The sequence below is a fragment of the Coffea arabica genome, chromosome 11c (assembly GCF_036785885.1).
Source record: "Coffea arabica cultivar ET-39 chromosome 11c, Coffea Arabica ET-39 HiFi, whole genome shotgun sequence".
Classification (NCBI taxonomy): domain Eukaryota; kingdom Viridiplantae; phylum Streptophyta; class Magnoliopsida; order Gentianales; family Rubiaceae; genus Coffea; species Coffea arabica.
The window spans coordinates 6,244,572-6,267,160 of record NC_092330.1 but is presented as its reverse complement, the minus strand read 5'-3'; the positions used below and the strand labels follow the sequence as shown (position 1 = coordinate 6,267,160).

The 22,589-nt window shown below is 34.0% G+C and overlaps 2 protein-coding genes across 2 annotated transcripts; both read left to right on the top strand.

Moving 5' to 3' along the window:
- Positions 1–1,422: 1,422 nt before the first annotated feature.
- LOC113717286 (RING-box protein 1a-like) lies at positions 1,423–4,968 on the top strand. The gene is made up of 2 exons (XM_027242059.2): positions 1,423–1,760; positions 4,646–4,968. The coding sequence occupies exons 1-2, from the start codon at positions 1,444–1,446 to the stop codon at positions 4,722–4,724; spliced, it is 396 nt and encodes a 131-aa protein (XP_027097860.1). The 5' UTR covers positions 1,423–1,443; the 3' UTR covers positions 4,725–4,968.
- Positions 4,969–12,162: 7,194 nt separating this feature from the next.
- Positions 12,163–14,654, top strand: LOC140016442 (uncharacterized). The gene is made up of 6 exons (XM_072069962.1): positions 12,163–12,584; positions 12,696–12,914; positions 13,624–13,856; positions 13,971–14,192; positions 14,313–14,389; positions 14,640–14,654. Exons 1-6 carry the CDS (start codon positions 12,163–12,165, stop codon positions 14,652–14,654), a joined length of 1,188 nt encoding a protein of 395 aa, XP_071926063.1.
- The last annotated feature ends 7,935 nt before the right edge of the window (positions 14,655–22,589 follow it).

The window sequence follows — 22,589 nt, the reverse complement described above, 5'->3', positions numbered from 1 at the left end:
TTTTTAATTATGTCTTTTTAATAATTAACTGGATTATAATACTGAATTGAAATATCACACAAATATTGTGTTTATATTTTTAAAAGAATTGCATTTATTTGAGTGTTTGGAGAAAAAGAAAAGTGTGTGTGTGAGAGAGAGAGAGAGAGAAAATAATGAAATAATTCAGAGGTGGTATCTAAATATGTGCATTGTCTGTAAGAGAGTCTGTCCATGTGTATGTGTCTATGTGTGTGTCAAACATAAAGAAAACAAACATGTATCGTGTGCAAGAACACTATGAGAGTGTATTGTATATGTGAAAGGTATAGCTTGGTAGTCAATTCAAAAGATTCACTAGGGATAGCAATCAAGTCAGAAATAAGTTGATGGGTCGGCTCGAGACTCGGGAATAACAAATAACTTGTTGATCCAAACACAACCCGCCAACCTAAAATAGTTCAAGTATCCTGACCTGAACCCGAAAATTTTGGGTGGGCGGGTCAACCCGAATGATTTGAAACATAATTTCAATTTACTAATTTATCACTGTCTAATAGAACCAATTTTGCACAAGGCTAATTACATAATCAAGTATTAAAAATCTCGATAAAACAATCTCAAACTAGATCTGAAATAAATTAGAACACTGTAAAATTATTTTATCCGAAACCAGATCTAAAATAAATTAAAATACTATAAAATAGAAAATAATGTAATATATCATTTGTCCAAACATAACAATTTCAACTTCACACAAGTTAAACAAATTCATTTAGAATTAAGTGGTTAATGCCTTTGGAAAAAAAAAAAAAAAAAGAGAATAACTTAGTTTAGTTAGATAAAATATTTTGATATTTATTAAATTATTGTAATTCATAAACGAGTTATTGGGTCAAACCATAAGCGACCTGAATTCGACCTGTTTTTTTTTCGAGTTCATCATGTTCAACCCAATTCTAATCCGAACCCACGAAGTCTCAACCCAAACATATTAATTTCGTATTAGATTCATATCGTGTTTTCAAATCATGTTGAAAATTGCCAACCCTAAGATTCACTGAAAATTTTTACTTAAAATTTTGTACACAAATTAAGCAATGCTTAATAAATTAAGTGGTAAGGCATTTCTATTATCAAACATGCTCGATTCAAAAGGCTCAGAATGAATAAATTTTAGCAGTAGAGTTATCAAACAGATCCTAAATGGCCTAAAATTTTGAACAGAAATTAAATAGTACTTAATAAATTAAGTGGTAAGATATTTCATTTATCAAACATGCCAAATTCAAAAGAAGTTTTGAATGAATTAATTTTTAGCATTAAGTAAAATTATTAAACACACCCTTAATAAGGGGCAACAAAGGAACAAGAGATAGTGCAAGCGAGTTGACATATGTTAACTGATCTAACAGAATTAACTTTGTTGCTACTCGTGAAGAGAGCTCTCTTCGAGCCAACCCAATGGCATCTCTTAACACCGAAGTCACCATGGTTCCGGCTGGAGAAGGCTCCAGCGGAGCCGGACCTTCATCCTTCACGGTGTCCACCTCAACTTCTGGTAAGAAAGCCAAGCGATTCGAGATCAAGAAGTGGAACGCCGTCGCTCTTTGGGCTTGGGATATCGTGGTGGATAACTGTGCAATTTGCAGGAATCATATTATGGATCTTTGCATCGAGTGTCAAGCTAATCAATCCAGTGCTACTAGCGAGGAAAGCACAGTTGCTTGGGGTGTTTGCAATCATGCTTTTCACTTCCACTGTATTAGCAGATGGGTAAAGTGTAAAACCCACGATTTTTTGCACCGACTTTATTATTTTATTTCCCCAATTAATTAAATAGATAAAATTACTAAGTAAAAGAAAATAAAATAAAAATAACTGTAGGATGGGATAAGGGGTCTAATAAATTAAAACTCTGGCCCAAGCCACCTACTAGTAAGTAGGGCTAGGTTTAGGTTTGATCAAAACCCTAGACAGGAAAATAACCCCAACCTTACATTTCTTTCGTCTGCCTCCCTAGAGCAAGAGTCGTCAGAAAGGAGAGAAAGAGAAACAGACAACACCATCAATTGATCCGACGACTAGACATCTAAACCTGTAAGTCTCGAGTTCACGCAAGAAAAACTTTTCTTTTAAAGTGTAGTTGTTATATTAATGGGTCTAGAAATTTTATGGGCATGTATTGTTATTATATAGTCATAGATATATATGTTTTGATAAGATTCGTATCTGGGTTAATAGATCGGGGAGGTTGATTTTTAATCTGGTGAGTATAGGGCGAGTGAATCTGTTTTATAAAATAAAAAAAATAAAAAAAAAAAAGAAGGGGAAGAGCAGCGGCGGCTGCTCTGTCTTGGTGCGGCTGCCATTTCTGGCGGCAAAGAAAAGAGCTTCAAGGGTTGGCCGAAAGACAGCAAAAAAAAAAAAAAAAAAAAAAAAAAAAGGTTGTCGCCAGCACTTGCTGGCGACATTGGAGTGAATTCATTTCGGCCAACCAATTGAGGGTCTGGTCTGGCGGCCATGGTCAGACATGGTTGGCCTTTGGCCAATCATGGGTCCCACCCGAGGGTAAAAAAAATATAAATAAATAAAAAATAAAATAAAACATATATATGGTAATAAATAAAAAATAAATAAATAAATAAAGGGAAACAATTTAAACTTGGACCAAATTATAGTATAAAAATTTAGTAAATGTTTAACAAATAAGTTTTAAATATAACTAGTCCATTTTTATAGTATATCATGAATATTAAATTGCAAGACCCAATTTATGGCAATTGTTACAATAGAAGGGTTAGTCATATAAAGTTATACTTGGTTAATTACGTATAAGATATTTTAATGGAAACCTAAAGCATCTTAATCTAGCTATATTAAGTTAAATTATACAATGTAAGATAAGCTCTAGATTGAGGAACGAAATGCTTAAAATAATAACACTAATAATAATAATAATAATAATAATTAACAAGCAATATTAGTAAGGATAATAACAATATGGACATGGAAGAAATAAATTAAGTATATAACGATGATAAAAGTATAAATGCGAGTGAAATAAACTAAGACAATACTAATTGTAATAGGCCAATATATATATAAGTGGTAATAAAATAAATTAGCGACGACGAGGACGATAATAATAATAATGAATAATTATAAATTATAAGTAAATATAGTAAGATAGTAGTCAAGATATTAAATATGATTATGATTAATTATTTTCTTTTAAATTAAGAAACTTTACAAAAAGGAGAACTTTTCGAATTAAGGAACTTTCTAAAAATAGAAACTTTCCAATTTATGAACACGTTCCAAAAATAGAAATCATCCAATTTGAGGGAAATGCTATTAGGGTCCATATAATGGTCTAGATATGAATCTTGTACTTACTTAGAGGTTGTATATTTATGCATCTATAGGAAGTAATAACTAATTAGGGAACTCATGCATTTGATAGGTACGGTACGAGGATTTAAGGTAGTTCCACTCGAGCAACCAAACAAAGGTAGGTGGTACTTACCCTTTTGAGATTTCAAATGTGTAAATGAAACTCTCGTTTTCAATCCTATTTGGCTATGTTGACTCGAAATGTGTTTGATTAAATGCTTTACTTGGGTATTTATGGAAGCGGTATTTTACTATACAAAGATGGACCATGTGACTTATTTGAAACGTTTTGATATGTTATTATATACAAAATGAGTTGAATCTTTTATGAAAGCAAGGAATTATGTATATGAAATACGAAATGAATTTTGACTAGTAAAACTCAGAGCGGTCATGGAATAGACGGTAGGGGCTATAGTCCTGTCTAATCGCTATGGTAGCCTGGTATAGAGTCCGGCCGATTGACCCAAATATGAATGAGACCAATCGGTAGTCATGAAACTTATTGGTCGCCCACCTAGTAGGGGTTTAATCTCTAGGCTGAGTACTCAGTAGCCGGTTATTACATGTACTTGTTATGAGCTGATCTGGAGGAATGATTTATGAGCCGATATAAAATGAATTTATGAACTGATTTGAAATGAGACTTATGAACTGAAATGAATTGATTTATGAGTGGATATGAAGAGATTTGTGACTTGAGACAAAATGAGTCATGACTTTACGATTTCTTATGTACAACTATCAATAAGATGCTTTTAAATTGCTTGTCACTCTTTACTACTGATTGCTTTATAAATAATGTTACTTTTAAAAATTACGGGTGTGAATGATATGCACATGATTTGAGTTGTACTTATATATTTGTGTACCTATAAAATTAAGAGTGCATGGTCCAACAGAGGGGTAAATATTACTTACTGAGCGATTGTCGCTCAACCCACTTCTTACCATTTTTGCAGATTTGGAAGAGTATGAATTGGTTTACATAGAAGACCCTGAGGATGACTTTTGTTAATTTAGGTGCATAGAAGTTGGCAGGCTAACTACTTCTAGTGTTATCCTATTTACTTTTGTTTCCGCTGTTTCAATTGGAGAATAAATGTACGAACGCCTTGAATATTCGTAGACTTCCTTTTATATGTAATTCGAACCGCACCTTATTTGTTTAAATTCTTTAGTATTGCCAAGTTAAATTAGTTAATGTAGCCTTGTATTCCTAAATGAGACTTGGGAGTACGGCGGATGTCATGTGACGGGCACGTGCGAGCTCGGGGCGTGACATCAAGACACGCCAGGTTTGCCCATTAGATAACAGTGAGTGGGAGTTCCAGAAGTACGGTCACTAGAGCTTGGGCAATTGACAGATGGGTCTCTCTGTGTGTTGTTGAAAATGAAGATTTAGCCCAGCCTTTACTTTCCTTTACCAGTTTGCTGCAAATACGAAGTCAAATATTCTAAGAAACCTTATTTGTTGTAGAATGCAATATCTGGTTCTATTCGGTAATATGTCGGATTCATCGGTAAATTAGTTCGCAGTTACTCGTACTGAATTGATGTCTGTTCTTTGCTTTTAATGATTTTAACACCTTATTGCTGGTTGTTGTCTAAAATAATAATAATAATAATAACTTTGTTGCTACTAAAATTGGGATAATTTTAGAAACCTCCTTTGAGATTTATAACTATTTTACTAGCCACCCTTTAGGTTTTTAAAATTACACTATTCTCCCTTGTGGTTAATTCTCTTGTAACATTTAGGCCCAACTGGCAATTAAAAAGTGATATCAGGAGAGTGAAAATAATATGATTCTATCATTGTCCTCATCTACTATATTATTTAATTAATCTAATACCAGTCCACACATTAAAGAAAAATACTAAATTTTGCTGTTTATTATCAGGGATCAAATCACAGATAATATCAAAAAATAGTATATTATTCTACACACTATACTTAATGTAAGATCCAAATTATTCTTTTCAACTACAGACCCATTATCAAACATAATCAATAGCAAATCATAAAAAAAAACTTGCAACCAAAAAATTATAAAGAGTGAATTTTAAAGGCCAAAAAATCTCAGTAGCACCATAATATCCTTGTGACTTAATACATTGACAAGAATATTAATGATATTAAAGTTCGCTCTTTACAATGTTTTGGTTGCAAATTTTTTTGATTATTTGTTTTTTTTATTATGTTAGGCATGTAACTGAAAAAGAGTAATTTGGCTATTGCATTTAAGTAAAAAAAATATAGAATGATATACCATTTTTTAATGCTGTATGTAATTTGATCTTTAGTGATAAACAACAAATTTTAGTATTTTTTTAATGTATGGATTAGTATTAAATTGACTAAATAATATAGTAAATGAGGGACGGTGATGGAATCATAATATTGTCTTTTCTCTCCTTCTATTACTTTTTAATTACTGGTTGGATCTAAATCTTACAAGATAATTAATTTCAATGAAAGTCGGTGTAAATTTTGAAACTTGGAGGGAGGCCAGAAAAATAGTCAGAAACCTTAGGAGAGATTTATGAAATTATCTCATTAAGATTTCACTTCAACCCAACAAAGATCAAGCAATATGCATACGTTTAGAGTTAAGCATCAATGGATAACTAGCTACATAAATATGACTTTGACCCCTAACAATGATTATTTTTCACATGGTTTAGATTTTTTTTCTCTAATTTCTCTTTAAAAGAGTGTACTATGACATATCGGTGTGTACCATTAGCATATACATTAAATAGATGATTACTATAGAATTTAATTAACAAGTAATAAATTAATTGCATAAAATATAATATTAATGTTACATTTATAAGTCTAATTTCGTGTTTACACTTGTTTGCTTTGATTTGATTAGCGAATAAGGTCTTAGTGGTTTGATGATTAAGAAGGTCAATTATAGTTCAATCTTCATATTGTCACTTGTTTGCTTTGGTTTGGTTAGCGAGTAATGTCTTAGTGCAAGTAAATAGGTTCTTGTATAATATAATCATGCGCCTTTACACTCATTTGCTTTAATTTAATTAGCCACTAACGTCTTAGCAATTTGATGATTAAGAAGGTCAACTATTGTCCAATCTTCATAAAATCACTTGTTTGCTTTGATTTGATTGGCGAGTAACGTCTTAGTGTAGGCAAATATGTTCTTGTGTAGTCTAATATTATTTTACACTTGTTTTTCATTATCTATTCAAAAAATCCAAAATTGAATACCTTAAAAGACCAAATAGCGTATTATTTTTAAACATTTTAAAATTTAATTAATATTTTTTTTAAATCCAAGGTTAAATATCTTATTTATTATTTGAAAAAACAGCATTTGTTTTTAATATTTTGTATGCGTATTTTCTTAATGCATTGGATTTATTACTAACAAATTCTACTGTGTAAAAGATACACATAATCAAAATAACTTTTTTAACAAAAACCAATTCAGTGTACCAATAAATGTTTTTTTTTGAATTCTTACCAATAAATGTTCAAGTACCACTTTAACATCTAGTTTATGGTGTGATTTATGTTTAGGAGCTATTGCAATTAATTGTAGATATGATCGTGTTGGAGGGAAGTATAAAAATTCAAGAACTGTTTCCCTTCTTTGCTTTGCTCTTCCGAGAATTTGATATTTTTTATTTGGTACCAAAGACGTGTTTTTCACTTGTAGACCCGGTATCCAGCATCTAATTGTTAGTTTTGTAATATCACGACGCAACCAATCCTACGGTCCTGCAGAATCTTGATGAATGGGCGGTTTAGACATTATTTCTGCACTATATAAGCATACTAACAACTGAGATTTTTTTCCAAATCAATTAATAATTACGACAATCATATCCCATGCACAAACCAATCCTTTATCCAATTGGTTCATAGTACAGATTAAATGTATGATATACTAACTGTGACGGAAAAATTACTTGTCTTAAAAAATAAAATTACTAACATTTCTTTAATCTCGTGGATCTCGAAACGAGTGTTTGTGCATATGAGCAGAATTAGCTTGGGCTTGTAAACATATGTAAATCACAATAGAAATGTGCGCACATATTCATTCTTACGTACACAAGGCAAGGAAAGAAAGACGGAAAGAAAATGAATGTTTTCTACTTTTGTGTGCACATATGATTTTTCCTCTTGCATATGTCACAGTTAATTCAAAATGAACTCCTTGGACTAATGATTGCTTGTGTCCCTAATCCCTTTATATTAGTCATTCATTGAAAAAGACCAAAGTATAGAAGAAGTAGTGAGAGGATTGTTCAATTGCAACTAACTATCTAATCTTATGGTATCTATTTTGTCTGGAAAATGGCTTGGCATCTAGTTACCTTTTGTGCTTGACACATATTGCCAACTAGCCGCACAGTTTCAAACCTCCTTAATAATCCTCTAAATAATCACATCTGCTGGTTTCCCAAGTTACCCCTTCGTTGGTGCTGGAAATTTTTCTATTTGGCTAAACTTTGACTAAAATGACTGAATTGACCAAAAACAAAAGTTAAAGGACTAAATTTGAATTAATAAAAAGAAGTTGAATGACTTAATAGTTGTTCACCCTTAACTAAACATGTATTTGAAGACCTTCAATGAAAATTACCATTTTAGTCCATTTTCTTTCGTTTTGTTTTCGTGAGTATGGTCCCGAATCCATCACCATTTGCCACTTAGTCCCTTATCTTTGTCAGAATTGACAATGTAGGACAATTAAGTTTTACCAAAAAAATATGTTGCGGGTTAATTGAACAATCAGGTCAATTGCAAGTGCGCCATTAACATAATAATGCAAATGTAGAATTTGGTCCTAAGGTCTTGACCAGTGTTGCCTTTTACTTATCATGGTAAACTAGTAAAATTATTTAATTACCATACACATGTGCTTTAAAGCGAGTCAAATAATACATACATACATACATACATGTGTGTGTATGTATATATATATATGTATGTATTGTATGTATGTATATGTCTAAATACATATACATATATACATATATATAAACAGAACAAATAAATAAATTCAAAAACCACATTATATGCCTCTATTGTGAATAACTTATATCGCGATCAATGTGAAATGGCAACAACCGAGATTTCAACCACCACTGTAATTGTGAACCATTCTTGGAAGTAATGGATGAATGGAACACCGCTAGCTTTGGTGGATCCTAGTTGTTGAAAAATAATCCGAACAATGCTAACAATATTGAAGATATAATTTGAGCAAGTTTGAGTCTTGTTAAACAATACTGATCTAAGAAATTATTTCAGAAAGTTGAAATGTTCCCCCAAGATTAAATAATCCTTCTTCCTATAAACAAAAAAGAACAGAAACAACAAATATTGTATAAACCCATCAAAAAAGGATAAAAGGGAATAGAGAGAAGAAGGAGGAGGGAGTGAGCTACCAGGAAAGAACAACTGGAGTTTTGTGTTATGATGTGCTTTCTAAACTAGGAGTGGCGAGTATTTATAGGCCTCAAGAAAGCTATGTTGGAAAAGGGATAAAATTTCGGTAACAAACGGAACGTTGCTAGGAGATAAAATTTTATCATCTAGTGGAAAGAGTCATCTATTGAAAGGATAAAACTTTATCCGTAAAGTTTAAGATAAAATCCATTTTTCACTGTAAATGTACAACGGAACGTTGCTAGGAGATAAAATTTTATCATCTGGTGGAAAGAGTCATCTATTGAAAGGATAAAACTTTATCCGTAAAGTTTAAGATAAAATCCATTTTTCACTGTAAATGTACAAATAAAAATTTACTTTAGGTAGAAAAACTAAAGAAGTAAAGCTTACTTTTGAAAACAGAAGCACTTAATTTTAAAAAATGAAAAATAAAGGTGATGGATGGGCAACTTTTATGGTTATACTTACAATCAGATGTCATCAATTTTTGGTAAGCATAAATTTGAAGCAAAGAAAAACTAACCTTACCCTCATTTCTTGGTTTTTTGAAATATTTAGTTATGTCACTATAAGGGCATTTTGGGGTTATAGAAGTTAATTTATCACTAGATAAATTAATTTTCTTCCCTTAATTATCGAAAGGGGAAGCTTTTGATATTATCTAACAACCAAGAGAAAGGTAGCTGCTATTTAAAAATTAAGAGTAGAGATCCTTGACTTTGCAAAAACTAGAGGTGAGGTTAGTGTAATTTACCCTAATTTCTACTACTAGCTCTAGATCTTTCTGGTTTTGTGACTCTATCCTCGATATAGTTCAATAGAAAAGTTCCTTCATAAGCCTCTCGTGGCTCTTTTGGCTAGCTCTCTCACCTAGTATGGATATAGAATGTAGGTTGGATGAGGTGTTGGCATGTTGTGAGAAGAATTGTTGGGCATGAGAACTACAAAGGCCATGTTAGGCCTTTCCTTAATGTCTTCTTGAGCATAGAGGGAAGCCAATATGGATGCTCTGAATGGCTTCATCTCTTGCAGAAAGTCTACTTCACTAGCGTTGTAAATGATTGAGTATTTTAAAAGATTTTATTCTACATTGGAAAACCAAACAGATTTCCAATCACCTTTTAAGGCTTAGTTTCTTATTGAATTTGTGTTAGGTTAATAAATAGTGTGGGCTTACACGCATGAAAGGGAAGTTGAATTGGGCCTATCTACTGTAAATTGATAGTTTTAGTCCCCTTACATGTGTGTTAAGCACAACCTAATTTTTTACTTCATTTTTTTCACCTGAAGTAAATTTTTATTTGTATGTTTACGGTGAAAGGATTTTATCTTAAACTTTACGGATAAATTTTTATCCCTACAACAAATGACTCTTTCCACCAAATGATAAAATTTTATCTCTTAGCAATGTTTCTTTGATTGAAAACCCGGAAACTATCCTTTGTTTTGTTACAAAAAATCAGAACTCTAACGTTTCATTTATTACTGAAATTTTACTCTTTTTCCGATGTAGCTTTTGATAAAGCAATTATTTGGCACATTTTGCACTGTTATTTTGTCCTAATTTTGGCTACTTACTGTGCTAAGTATTGAGGTTTAGCTCATATTTCATATTTGTATGAATTATAGGTGGTTGGTGTAAAAAATGCTTTCACGAGGCAAAATTCCAGAAAACTCTCTATTTCATGGCGTGACCACGCCAGAGAAAGGAAGAGGTACATCAAAAGGACGGACCCGCGGGATTAATTGCAAAAAAGCCAACTAAGGATGTCGGTCCACGCGAACCCGAAGCACTGGATCAGAACCTTTAAACAAGAGCTTTGCTCCTGGGTGGACTTCTCCTGCGGCATTATATAAGAAAACAAGCAAAGGGACCCGCAGCACTGAGAAGGAATAGATTAGCTTTAGTTTTCTTTTTCCCTAGCCGTCAGACGTCAAAAACTTTCGTTTTGCTTTTGGCTGGGAGGCTTTTGACTCCATTGCTTTTACTTTGGCTCTGTACAATTTTCGTTGGCTTTTGCGTTATGCTTTTGGGCTTCAGTACAAACATCAACGCAAAGACAAGGAAGACTTTTTCCTTTTTCTTTCTTCAGTGCTTCATCGTTTCAAATTCTGTGATGTTTGCGCGGATGTTTTCAATTAAATCACATGGGATTGACATGATGAGGAGCGGCTAATCTTCTCCTCTACCCAAAGGTTGACGCAAAGGCGCGGTCCATAATATCTGTGAGATCTAATCGAATCTTCATTATTTCTCCCAATTTATTGCTATTCGTGCATTTCCTGAATTAATTGTTCATGGGTATTTTATTAATTGAATATCAATGGCCGGGTATTTGATTTAATTTAATAGCCTACTGCCACGTTAATTAAATAGAATCCGTAATTGTTCATTTAGTTAACACCCCGTGGCAACCACCATAATTGGTTTTATGATGGGAAAACGCAGGATCTAGTTTAAATAAATCCTCTTAGCGTGTTTGTTGGTTAGGGTTGGGTTCTTCTACCTTTAATGCAATTGGGTAATTAAATTCCTACGGTCGTACCTAGGGTTGTTATCTGGTTAGGGAAGCAGTCAATGGTCGTACCTTGACTGTCGAAAAGGTAAGGAAGAACTGGTTGTCAGAGCTTATTGGTAACTATAACCAATATAGTGATGAATGGATGAAATATCTTTGCATCGATGATCATTTAATTGGACCGTGCCTGAGCAGTTGATCCTTTGGGTAGAACTTTTATTAATTGCTATTTTTAGTGAATTGTGCTTTGTGAGTTAGTTCTGAATTTTGTTTGTTTTATTCTTATTTTTATTTGCCTCCCATTGAAAATCCCCCAATTTCGTTCTACTAATTTGGAAAGAAATAATTTCCTACCCGCTCCCTGTGGAATTGACCCTACTTGCCATTGTACGCAAAATTAACATTTTTATAGACAAATCTGGTATATCGGATCAAGCAAACTCTTCGGGAATAGGGTGAATCAAGTAACCCATTGCATACCTAGGGTCCCTGCTCCAGTACTTGGGTTTGTTCTATAATTAATTGTGGTGGTAATTAGGACTTTTTAGTAATTATTATTGCACAGATTCGGCACCTGTCAATTTTTGGCGCCGTTGCCGGGGAGCTGGCGTTTGAATTACTTGTTTCTTTTCAAATTCAGTTTTTATTTTATTTTTATTTTCTTCTATTCTTCTTGGTATTTTTGCTAGTTTATGCTCCGTTCTTCTCGCACAGGTGAATTGGTATACAATCCTGAGGTTGAGAAGGCAGTGCGTAGGCGGAGGCAAGACACACAAGAGGCGAAAAGAAGGACACTTATTTGCTGCGAACGAGTCAGTGGAAGACGAAGTAAGCATGGCCAACACCCAAACATTAAGGGAGCTGGCTGCTCCGGAGTTGACTCACCAGCCCTTATGCATCACATTCCCCACTTTGGCTGAGAATACTGCTTTCGAACTGAAGTCGGGGCTGATTCATCTCTTACCTTCTTTCCATGGTCTCTCTGGCGAAGAACCCCACAAGCACGTTAAGGAGTTCGAGATGGTTTGCTCTAGTATGAAACCTCTTGGGGTCACTGAAGAGCAAATTAGACTGAGAGCTTTTCCGTTCTCTCTCAAGGATGCGGCTAAAGATTGGCTGTACTACCTACCAGCAGGTAGTATTACCACATGGGTACAGTTGAAAAAGAAGTTTCTGGAAAAATTCTTCCTTGCATCTCGGGCTGCGAGTTTGAGGAAGGAAATCTGCAGCATTAAACAGTATCCCGGGGAGTTCTTGTATGAATATTGAGAAAGGTTTAACAAGTTGTGCACTAGATGCCCGCAGCATCAAATTAGTGAACAACTGTTAATCCAATACTTATATGAAGGACTCCAATCAACTCATAGGAGTATCATTGACGCTACGAGTGGAGGAGCACTGGCAAACAAGACACCGAAGGAAGCATGGGAGCTTATTGAAGCTATGGTAGAGAATTCTCAACAGTTTTGCTTCCGTGAGAGTAACCCTACCCGCAGGGTTAATGAGGTGGAGTCAACATCTATTCAGCAACAGTTGTCGGAACTCACATCCGTTGTTCGACAATTAGCTGTGGGGAAGTGCCCCAAGTAAAGGCCGGTGGAATTTGCACAAATATGGGCCATCATACTGACTCATGCCCTATGTTGCAAGAAGATGGGACTGAACAAGTGAACATGGCCGGAGGCGTATCCGCGCCCCGCAGGCAGTATGACCCGTACTCCAATACATACAACCCGGGTTAGAGGGACCATCCCAATCTCAGTTATGGGAACAGTCAACAAAATCCATTCCTGAATCGTCCACCAGGATTCCAACAACCGTGGCAACCAAAGACTCAACCCTCATCCTCTAGCTCAGGAAATTCTTTGGAGGAGATTGTCAAAAGTTTGGTCACAACCAGCAGGAGACTAGAACCTTAGTCACGACCACCGCTCAACTCCAGCAAGAGACTAGGTCCTTAGTCGCGAGCACTATTCAGTTCCAACAGGACACCAGAGCGGGCATGAAAGACATGGAGACTCGAATGAGCCAAATGGCAACTGCCATTAATCGCCTGGAGTCCCACGTCTATGGGAAATTGCTTTCGCAGCCTGAAGCAAACCCTAGGAATGTAAGTGCCATGATACTGAGGAGTGGCAAGGAACTGAAAGGGCCTAGATTGGAAAATTAAAAAAGCAAAAGTGAGGAGGAGATAGAAAAGGAAATCGAAGAGGAGGGGCGCATTCGCGAAGACCCTAAGGTAACATCTATTCCTTCGATCCCTATTAAATCTAATCTAGCTCTTTTTCCTTGCAGGTTGGAAAAGACAAAGAGAGCAGAAAAGAAAAAAGAAATCCTGGATGTGTTCCGCAAAGTTCAAGTAAACATCCCCCTATTGGACGTGATCAAACAGGTACCCAAATACGCAAAGTTCTTGAAAGACCTGTGCGTTAACAAAAGAAAGCTAAGGGGTGATGAGAGAGTGATGGTAGGAGAGAATGTATCAGCTGTACTTCAAAGGAAATTTCCACCCAAATGCGGAGATCCAGGTATGTTTACTATTCCCTGTAAGATTGACCATTCTAGTATCAAAAATGCCATGATAGATTTAGGGGTTTCTATTAATGTGATGCCTAAGTCAATCTATGATTCCCTAAATTTAGGACCTTTAAAAGAAACGGGGATAATAATTCAATTGGCTGATCGTACATGTGCTTATCCGGATGGGATAGTTGAGGATGTTTTAGTGCAAGTAGATGGATTAATTTTTCCTGCTGATTTTTATGTGCTTTACATGGATGATAGAAGTGCCCCAAATCCATCACCCATTATATTAGAAAGGCCATTTTTGAGTACTGCCCGGACTAAAATTGATGTTAGTAAGGGTACTCTCACGATGGAATTTGATGGAGAAATAGTCCACTTTAATATTTTTGATACAATGAAACATCTTGTTAACTCTCATTCTGCGTTTGCTATGTATACCACTAATCCCTCTGTGCAAGAATTTTCTAAATTTGCTTATAGGGGTAAATTCAAGGTTGCTGCGAATAAGTCCTATAGGATGAAAGCAATTCATGAGGTAAAAATGGAGAGAAAATTTAGGAAAAAGGTTGCACTCAATGGCCACGTGGATCCCGGAGGAAGGCCACCAATTACAAGAAAAATTCAATTACATCCAGATTAAAGAGTGGTGCTATGTCTAGCCAAAGACATTAAAGAAATGTGCTGCTTGGGAGGCAACCCAAGGCTTCTTTTGTTTTAGTTTTCTTATATTTTTGAAGTTTTTGTTAAGTGTTAGTGTCATTTAGTGGGTTGTTATTTTGTGACAGGAAGTTGGCAGTTAGACATGCCCAAACAGGTCGTCACACCTAAGAAATGGAGTTTTGGAATTGACGGTCAGAAGACTATAACTTCTAAGGCGTGCCCACGCCTTCCAACCCTTCCGAAAATGAAATCTTCCCCTTCATGTTGGTGTTGCGTCCGCCGCCGCCGCCACTCCACCTTGCATCCGCCGCCGCCACACCACCTTATGCACGCAGTCGTCTCACCTCCTCCACCTTAGTGTCTCACTTTCCCTCCCCGGTGGTCAGGGAAGTTTCTCTTCTTTTCTTCTAATACTTCATCTGTCTTTTCTACATTGAGAACAATGTCGGTCTTAGGTGTGGGGGGAGTGGTTTCCATTATTTCTTTTTGCTTTGTTACTTACAACAAAAAAAATGAAAAATGAAAAAAAAAGAAAGAGAAAGAGAAAAAAAGTGTAGTTAGTTGAGTTCTTTGCTATGATGAATAACTCAATCAAGGTGCATGGGCATGTGGTTAGATATACTAGTTATGCATTTCGTTTTGCCTTGACAGTATTGTTGAGTGTTGAATACACTAGACTTGATCCATTCTTGCAACTTTTGGGAGCTTTTGAGCCTTGCTTGAGCATATTATTCTTGTTTGCTCTATTTTTGCTTGATTGAGTGGGTATCGCACATGGTATTGGCATTCTAGAACTTGCTATTTTATACATGTCAAGACCACATTTTGTTGAATTGGATGCATTTGAAATGATAAGGGCATTTAGGATTTAACCCCCTTTAGCTATCTAAAAACCAAGTCCTCATCTTATCTCCCGATAGTGAACCGATGTGAGCTTTTATCCTTCTCTTTGTTTGTTAACCATGTTTAATAACCCATGACTTCTTTTAGACTTTCTTATTCAACCTTGTGTTATAAAGAGATGTCTGAAACTCATTACTTATACAAGGCAAATAAATCTATGGTCGCAAGTGTTTTCAGAGTAGATATTATATGGTGCTGTTTCTGTACATCTGAGATCGATCGCAAAAAAAAAAAAAAGTAAGAGAGAGAAAGCGGCTCGTGAACAAAAGACTCCAGCCTACAAGGCGTGCCCACGCCTTGCAAGCCGTCTTTCAAAAAAAAAAAACTTTAGCACCTGCACAGTATGGACAGCAAATGAAAATTGTCTTGCATGTGAAACTCCTCCGGTATAGCACTGTGGTTATATGGTGGGTTTCGGACATCATCTTGACACATTAACCCTTATTTCTACCTTCTTATCCCGCCTTTCACCTGAGCCCCATTACAACCCTATTAAAGTCCCTTTGATTTATGTATTTCGTTCACTTTTGAGTGGTGGAGATGTGATAAATGTGCAAGCCTATGGTAATGGCAGTCCGTGATGTTGATTTGAGCGTTCCTAGCATTTATATATTTTCCTTGAATTACAACATGTCCGGTGTTCTAATTTTGGCGATATTGTCAGGAACCTGAGATGCTTGTGTTAGTATAAACTACTACATGACCTTTGCTCTCTTGGTTGTACTTCTGAGCTTCGAAATGCTTGAGCCCTATAAATACTAGTCACTCCTAGTTTAGAAAGCACACTAACAACACAAAGCTCCAGTTGATCTTTTCTGGCAGCTTACTCTCTCCTCCTTCTTCTCTCCATTCCATTTTCTCCTTCTCTACTGGGTTTATATGATATTTGTTGTTTTCATTCCTTCTTGTTTATAAGAAGAATGGTTGTTTAATCTTGGGAAAACATTTCAACTTCGTGAAATAGTTTCTTAGGATAGTGCTGTTTAGCACGACTCAAACGTGCTCAAATTACATCTTCAATATTGTTAGCATTGTTTGGATTATTTTCCAACAATCTAAGACACTATGGCCTCTGACAATGTTAGCAGATCGTATTCATCATCCGCATCAGTTGCAGTCGCAATGCCATTTGCCAAGCCTTTTCCAGACGTCTCCAAAATTGAAGTTTTCGCTAACGAAAACTTCAAAAGGTGGCAAGAATGTGTACATTCACAGGTCGACATCCATGGAGTTGCCTATACACTGACTGATGCTCAACTTGCTATAACTACAGATGCTATGTCACAAGAGTCATGGCAATATGCCAATAAGGTATGTCAACATACTATTTTGCAAACACTTTCTAATGAATTATTTGACGTATACTCCAGCTGCAAGGGAGCCAAAACTATCTGGGAAGCTTTGATAACAAAGTTTACAGCAAAAGATGCAACCAATCAAATTTTTGTCATTGCAAAGTACTACTAGTGGCAAATGACCAATGACATCGAAATGAAATCTCAAATCATAGAGTACAAAATGCTTTTCAAAGATTTGAAAAATGAAAACATCAGTCTGCCTGAGAAATTTGTTGCAAACATGCTAATTGAAAACTGTCAGAATCATGGACTAATTACAAAAAGAACTTGAAGCACAAGCAGAAAAATTACAACATTGAGGAACTTGTGAAACACATCTTTATTGAAAATTCTAATAGGAAGGAATTAAGAGCTGTCAAAACCAAGTAGATGGCTTTCAAAGCCAACTTGGTACAAAACAACAATAAAAGGTACATTAACAAGTCCCAAAATTACAAGCCCAAAAATCCCAACTGTAAGAAAAATAGAGACAATTGCAACGTTTGTGGAAAACCAGGACACCATGCTGCCCAATATAGATACAGAGATAGAGGCGAAAAAGCAAATGCTAATCCTCCTAAGGTTAATTTAACCGAAGGAGATGAAATAATTGATGTAGTCATTATCAAGTGAACATTGCAGACAATATGAAAGAATGGGTGGTAGAATCTAGGGCTATTCGGCACATATCTGTAAATCGAGAAGCATTTACCTCCTATACTCCAATAGGGGATGATGAAGATATGGTCTACCTTGGAGATTCATAAACTGCTAAAGTTTTGAGTAAGGGTAAAGTGCTCTTGAAACTCACTTCAGGAAAAACTTTGGCGGTGCATGGGCCAAACATTCTGGCAAACCTGATTTTTGTGGCTTTGTAGGGAAAAGTTTGGGTGAAAGTGTCATTCGAATCAGATAAAATTGTAATGACAAAAAATAATGTGTTTGTGGGCGAAGACTATTGTAACCAGGGACTTTTTGTACTTAACATTTTCTATATGATCAATGAAAATGCCTCTTCTTCTGCTTATATTGCTAATTCCATTTCTTTATGTTATGTTAGTTTAAGACATGTTAACACTAGCTATATCAAGAAAATACAAACTATGACTAGAGGAGGTAAAAAATATAATATTATTTTTGTAAATGATTATTTTAGATATACCGAACTATACTTATTTAGAAATAAAGATGACACTCATAATGCCTTTTTATATTATAAGTCTGAAGTAGAAAATTAACTTAAAAAGAAAATGAAAGGAATTAGATCTGATAGGGGGGTCAATACTTAGCCTTAGATAAATTTTGTAAACATGAAGGTATAATATATGAAATAACACCTCCTTATTTACCAAAATCTAATAGGGTAGTTGAAAGGAAAAATAGTACACTAAAAGAAATGATGAATTCCTGTTAATTAGTTCTCATACTTTTGATAATTTGTAGGGAGAAGCTATATTACCTGCATGTTACCTACAAAATAAAATTTCACATAAAAGACTGGCAAAAAACCTTATGAGTTACCAAAAAATTATAAACCAACTTTAAAATATTTAAAAGTATGGGAGGTGTCTTACTAAAGTATTATTGCTTGAACCTAAAAAAAAAAATTTAGGTTCTAAAGCTTCTGAATGTATATTTATTGGATATGCTAAATATAGTGTTGCATATAGGTTTCTTATTTTAAGGAGTCATGTGCTTGATTGTAATATAATTATTGAGACAAAAAATGCTGAGTTCTTTGAACATATTTTTTCACTATCTAATAACTTCTCATGTACGTGTTGAAATAAATAGAGAAATAACCTCTAGTGAGAAATTGAGAAGGAATAAAAGACTAAGAAAAGAATTTTCTTATGCAAATGATTTTCAAACCTTTCTTGTTGATAATGATTCTTTCACTTATTTTGACACTATTTCTTCTTCCGATTGCAAGTTTTGGAAAGAAGCAATTAAATCTGAAATGAATTCTATTATGAAAAATAAAATCTGAACTTTGGTAGATTTATCCATTGATTGTAAATGGATTTTTAAAAGAAAATATAATTCTAATGGCTCTATAGAAAATTACAAAGGTCGTTTAGTAGCAAAAACATTTTCTCAAAAAGGAAATATTGACTATTTTGACATATTTGCACCAATAATACGAATTTCTTCCATTCGTATTTTATTTGTTTTGGTTTCTATCTATAAATTTTTGTTCATTAGATGGATGTTAAAGTAGCCTTTTAAAATGTTGAATTAGAAGAAAAAATTTACATGACTCAACCTAAAGGTTATGTTGTAATTGGACAAGAAAATAAGGTTTGTAAATTAGTTAAATCTCTTTATGATCTAAAACAAGCTCCTAAACAATGGTATGAAAAATTTGATCAAGTTTTGATAAGAGAAGGATTTTCATTTGTAGATATTAAAGTTGTAAATTATCAATATATAATAATTAGCTTATATGTGGATGACATGCTTATATTTGGTACAAGGCTAAATATTGTTAATAGTACTAAAGATTTTTTGTCTTCTAATTTTGATATGAAAGATTTGGGTGAATAAAAAATGATATTGGGTGTTAAAATCATAAGGAGAGATGATGGTGTCACAAGAACATTATATAGAGAGATTTCTTGGGAAGTTTGAAATTTTTGATGTGACACCTATAAGTACCTCTTATGATGCTAACACTCAATTCAAGAAAAATAATGGTGACTCAATTGGTTAGTCTAAATATGCTCAAATTATTGAGAGTCTGATGCATTCGATGAATTTCACAAAACCTGATATAGCTTATGCCGTGTGTAGACTGAGTAGATATATTCACAATCCCAATAGCAAGCTTGGTTTGCACTAGTCAAACTAATGAAATATTTGAGAGGTACGATGGATTATGGTATCTTGTATTGTGGATTTTCCAATGTATTAGAGGGATACAGTGATGTTAATTGGATCTTTGATTCAAATGAGACAAAATCTACTAGTGGTTATGTGTTCATCCTTGATTGTGGTGCAATAACATAGAATCAGTTAGATAGACAATCATTGCTAGATCAACTATGAAATCAGAGCTTATAACTCTCGAGCTGGCTGGTTCTAAAGCCAATTGGTTGAGAAATTTATTGACCAATATTCCACCAACTAAGAACCTTTTGCCTCCTGTGTCTATATACTGTGATAGTCCAGCAGCAATTGCTATTATTAAAAACAAGTCCTATAATTATAAAAGTCGACACATGAAATTGAAACATGATATCGTAAAGCAAATACTTAGAGATGAATAATTTTCACTGATTTTGTAAAGTCAGAGTTGAACTTAGCCGATACTAAGCCTGGGAGAAGAAAATTAATTCTTTAAACTATAGGAGAAATGGGACTTAAGCTAATAAATTGTCAATAAAGATGGTTGCCCAACCTATGTGATTGGATTACCATCTTTAAGGTTCATATGGGTAATAACAAGTCAATATTGACTATAAAACACTTCGAATTTAAGTCCCTTCTGCGGTGAGTGTTTTGACTACTAGTAGCTGTGAGGTTGAGCTTAAAACTTTTAACGAATGCATGTTCCTTTGATATGGTGTATTTAAGCAGTATACACTTAATGAATTCACCTATATGAAAATGGAGTGAGCTGCTCCAATAAGATATTTTTAACCGAATCTTTAGAGGTCTCATGAATAATCAGATGGGTGCATGGCCTAAAAGCACAAAATAGCTTTAAACAGTAAATTGTGAGTTGCAATGTGATTGATAAAATCTCAGTCATACATCAAGAGTTATTGGTTTATAGAAATTCATATTTCACTAATAATTCTGTTGGTCATGTTTTGTCAATCTAAGTTTGATTGATAATCCAAAAGACACCAAACTAATTACATTACACCCAAACAAATCCAGAAGATTATTTTTTTATTTACTCTTTTGTCCAAGACCTTTTGAAGTAGGAATGAGATTGTTGTAAATAATTGAGTATTTCAAAAGATTTTGTCCCACATTGGAAAGTCAAAGAGACTTCCAATCACCTTTTAATGTTTAGTTTCTTATCGGACTTGTGTTAAGTTGGTAATTACTGTGGGTTTGTGCGCATGAGAGGAAAGTTGAGTTGGACCTATCTAGTGCAAATTGATGGATTTGCCTCCCTGTAATTCTCATGCTCAACAATTCTTCTCACTACATGCCAACACCTTATCCAACCTACATTCTATATCCATACTAGGTGAGAGAGCTAGCCAAAAGAGCCACGAGAGGCTTGTAAATTGCACTAACCTCCCCTCTAGTTTTTGCAAAGTCAAGGATCTCTACTCTTAATTTTTAAATAGCAGCTACCTTTCTCTTGGTTGTTAGATAATATCAAAAGCTTCCCCAATCGATAATTAAGGGAAGAAAATTAATTTATCTAGTGATAAATTAACTTCAATATCCCCAAAATGCCCTTATAGTGACATAAGTAAATATTTCAAAAATCTAAGAAAAAAGGGTAGGGGTAAGTTTTTCTTTGCTTCAAATTTATGCTTACCAAAAATTGATGACATCTAATTGTATGTATAACCATAAAAGTTGCCCATCCATCACCTTTGTTTTTCATTTTTTAAAATTAAGTGCTTCTGTTTTCAAAAGTACATTCACAATACTTTTTTCTGTATTAACTTTCCGTCTTAATTTTGTTATTTAATGTTCACATATATATATAAGTTGGGATTTCATAGGATTAAAGAATTTGATAAATGTAGGGTTAAACATATCTCATTTTGTTTGAATCTATTTTATTATAGGAGCAGATACACGTGCACACCTATTTATTTTGATAGGTAAGAATAAAAAATCTACAATATATAATAAAACCACAAATAGAGAAAGTCTTCGAATTTCATGAATTAAACTTTTTTCTTTTTCTTCCTTCTGTGAGAAAATTAAAACTCTTTGTTTTAACAACTTTCTTTGGTTTAATATGAAGAATATGAACAAGAAAAGTAAAGGCTAAAGTTGTAATTTCAAAAAATAATAGATTGTGGTTGGATGAAAATTATTGGTAATGGAGATCTTGTTATTTTAAATCAAGAGAGGAGGTCCCTAACTTTTCAAAAACTAAAGGAGAAGTTAGTGTAATTTATCCTAGAACTTATTGAATATTTTGATTTCCTAAACTTTGGATATAGAACCCAAACTTCTCTAGACTGAAATTTGAGCCTGCAATCCAGCTTTCTCTTTTCTAGATGCAAAAGTTTGCTAAAGCTTTTTTAGTTCCATGTTGAAGACTAGGGGTGAAATACATATATATATATATATATATATATACATATCTATATTTTGGTAACAAAAAGTTTGGATAGATCTGGTTCCTATCACCACCACGAAATATGGCATATTAGGTTAATGAAAAAAAATTTTTGTTTAGGATTGAAAGCATTAAACCCTCTTTGAATTTTATCCCCAGTTACACTTTATTTTTCTCCTCCCTCCCCTTCAACTCAATAAATAGGCATATTGCCCCATTGCTTTATATATTTAGGACAAAAGTACTCATTCCATATTAATTATTATTTATTCTTTTTTCTCTTTTTTGTCCTTTTTCTTCTTGTCCATTTTTTTTTAATTTTTTTGGGTTTTCTTCCTTCTCTCATGTGACTAACTGCTTTCTTCTCTTTACTATTATTATTTACATTTTATTTTTTATTTTTTATTTTTTATTTTTTATTTTTTTGATCCCATACCCTTCCTACGCGCAACTAACAAGTACATGATTTGAATTCTAAACTTGACAAATATGGAAGACTCTAATAGCTTGATTTTAATTTTCTTGAACTTATTCTTTATTTATTTCTATATTTATAACTTTTTGTTATTAGA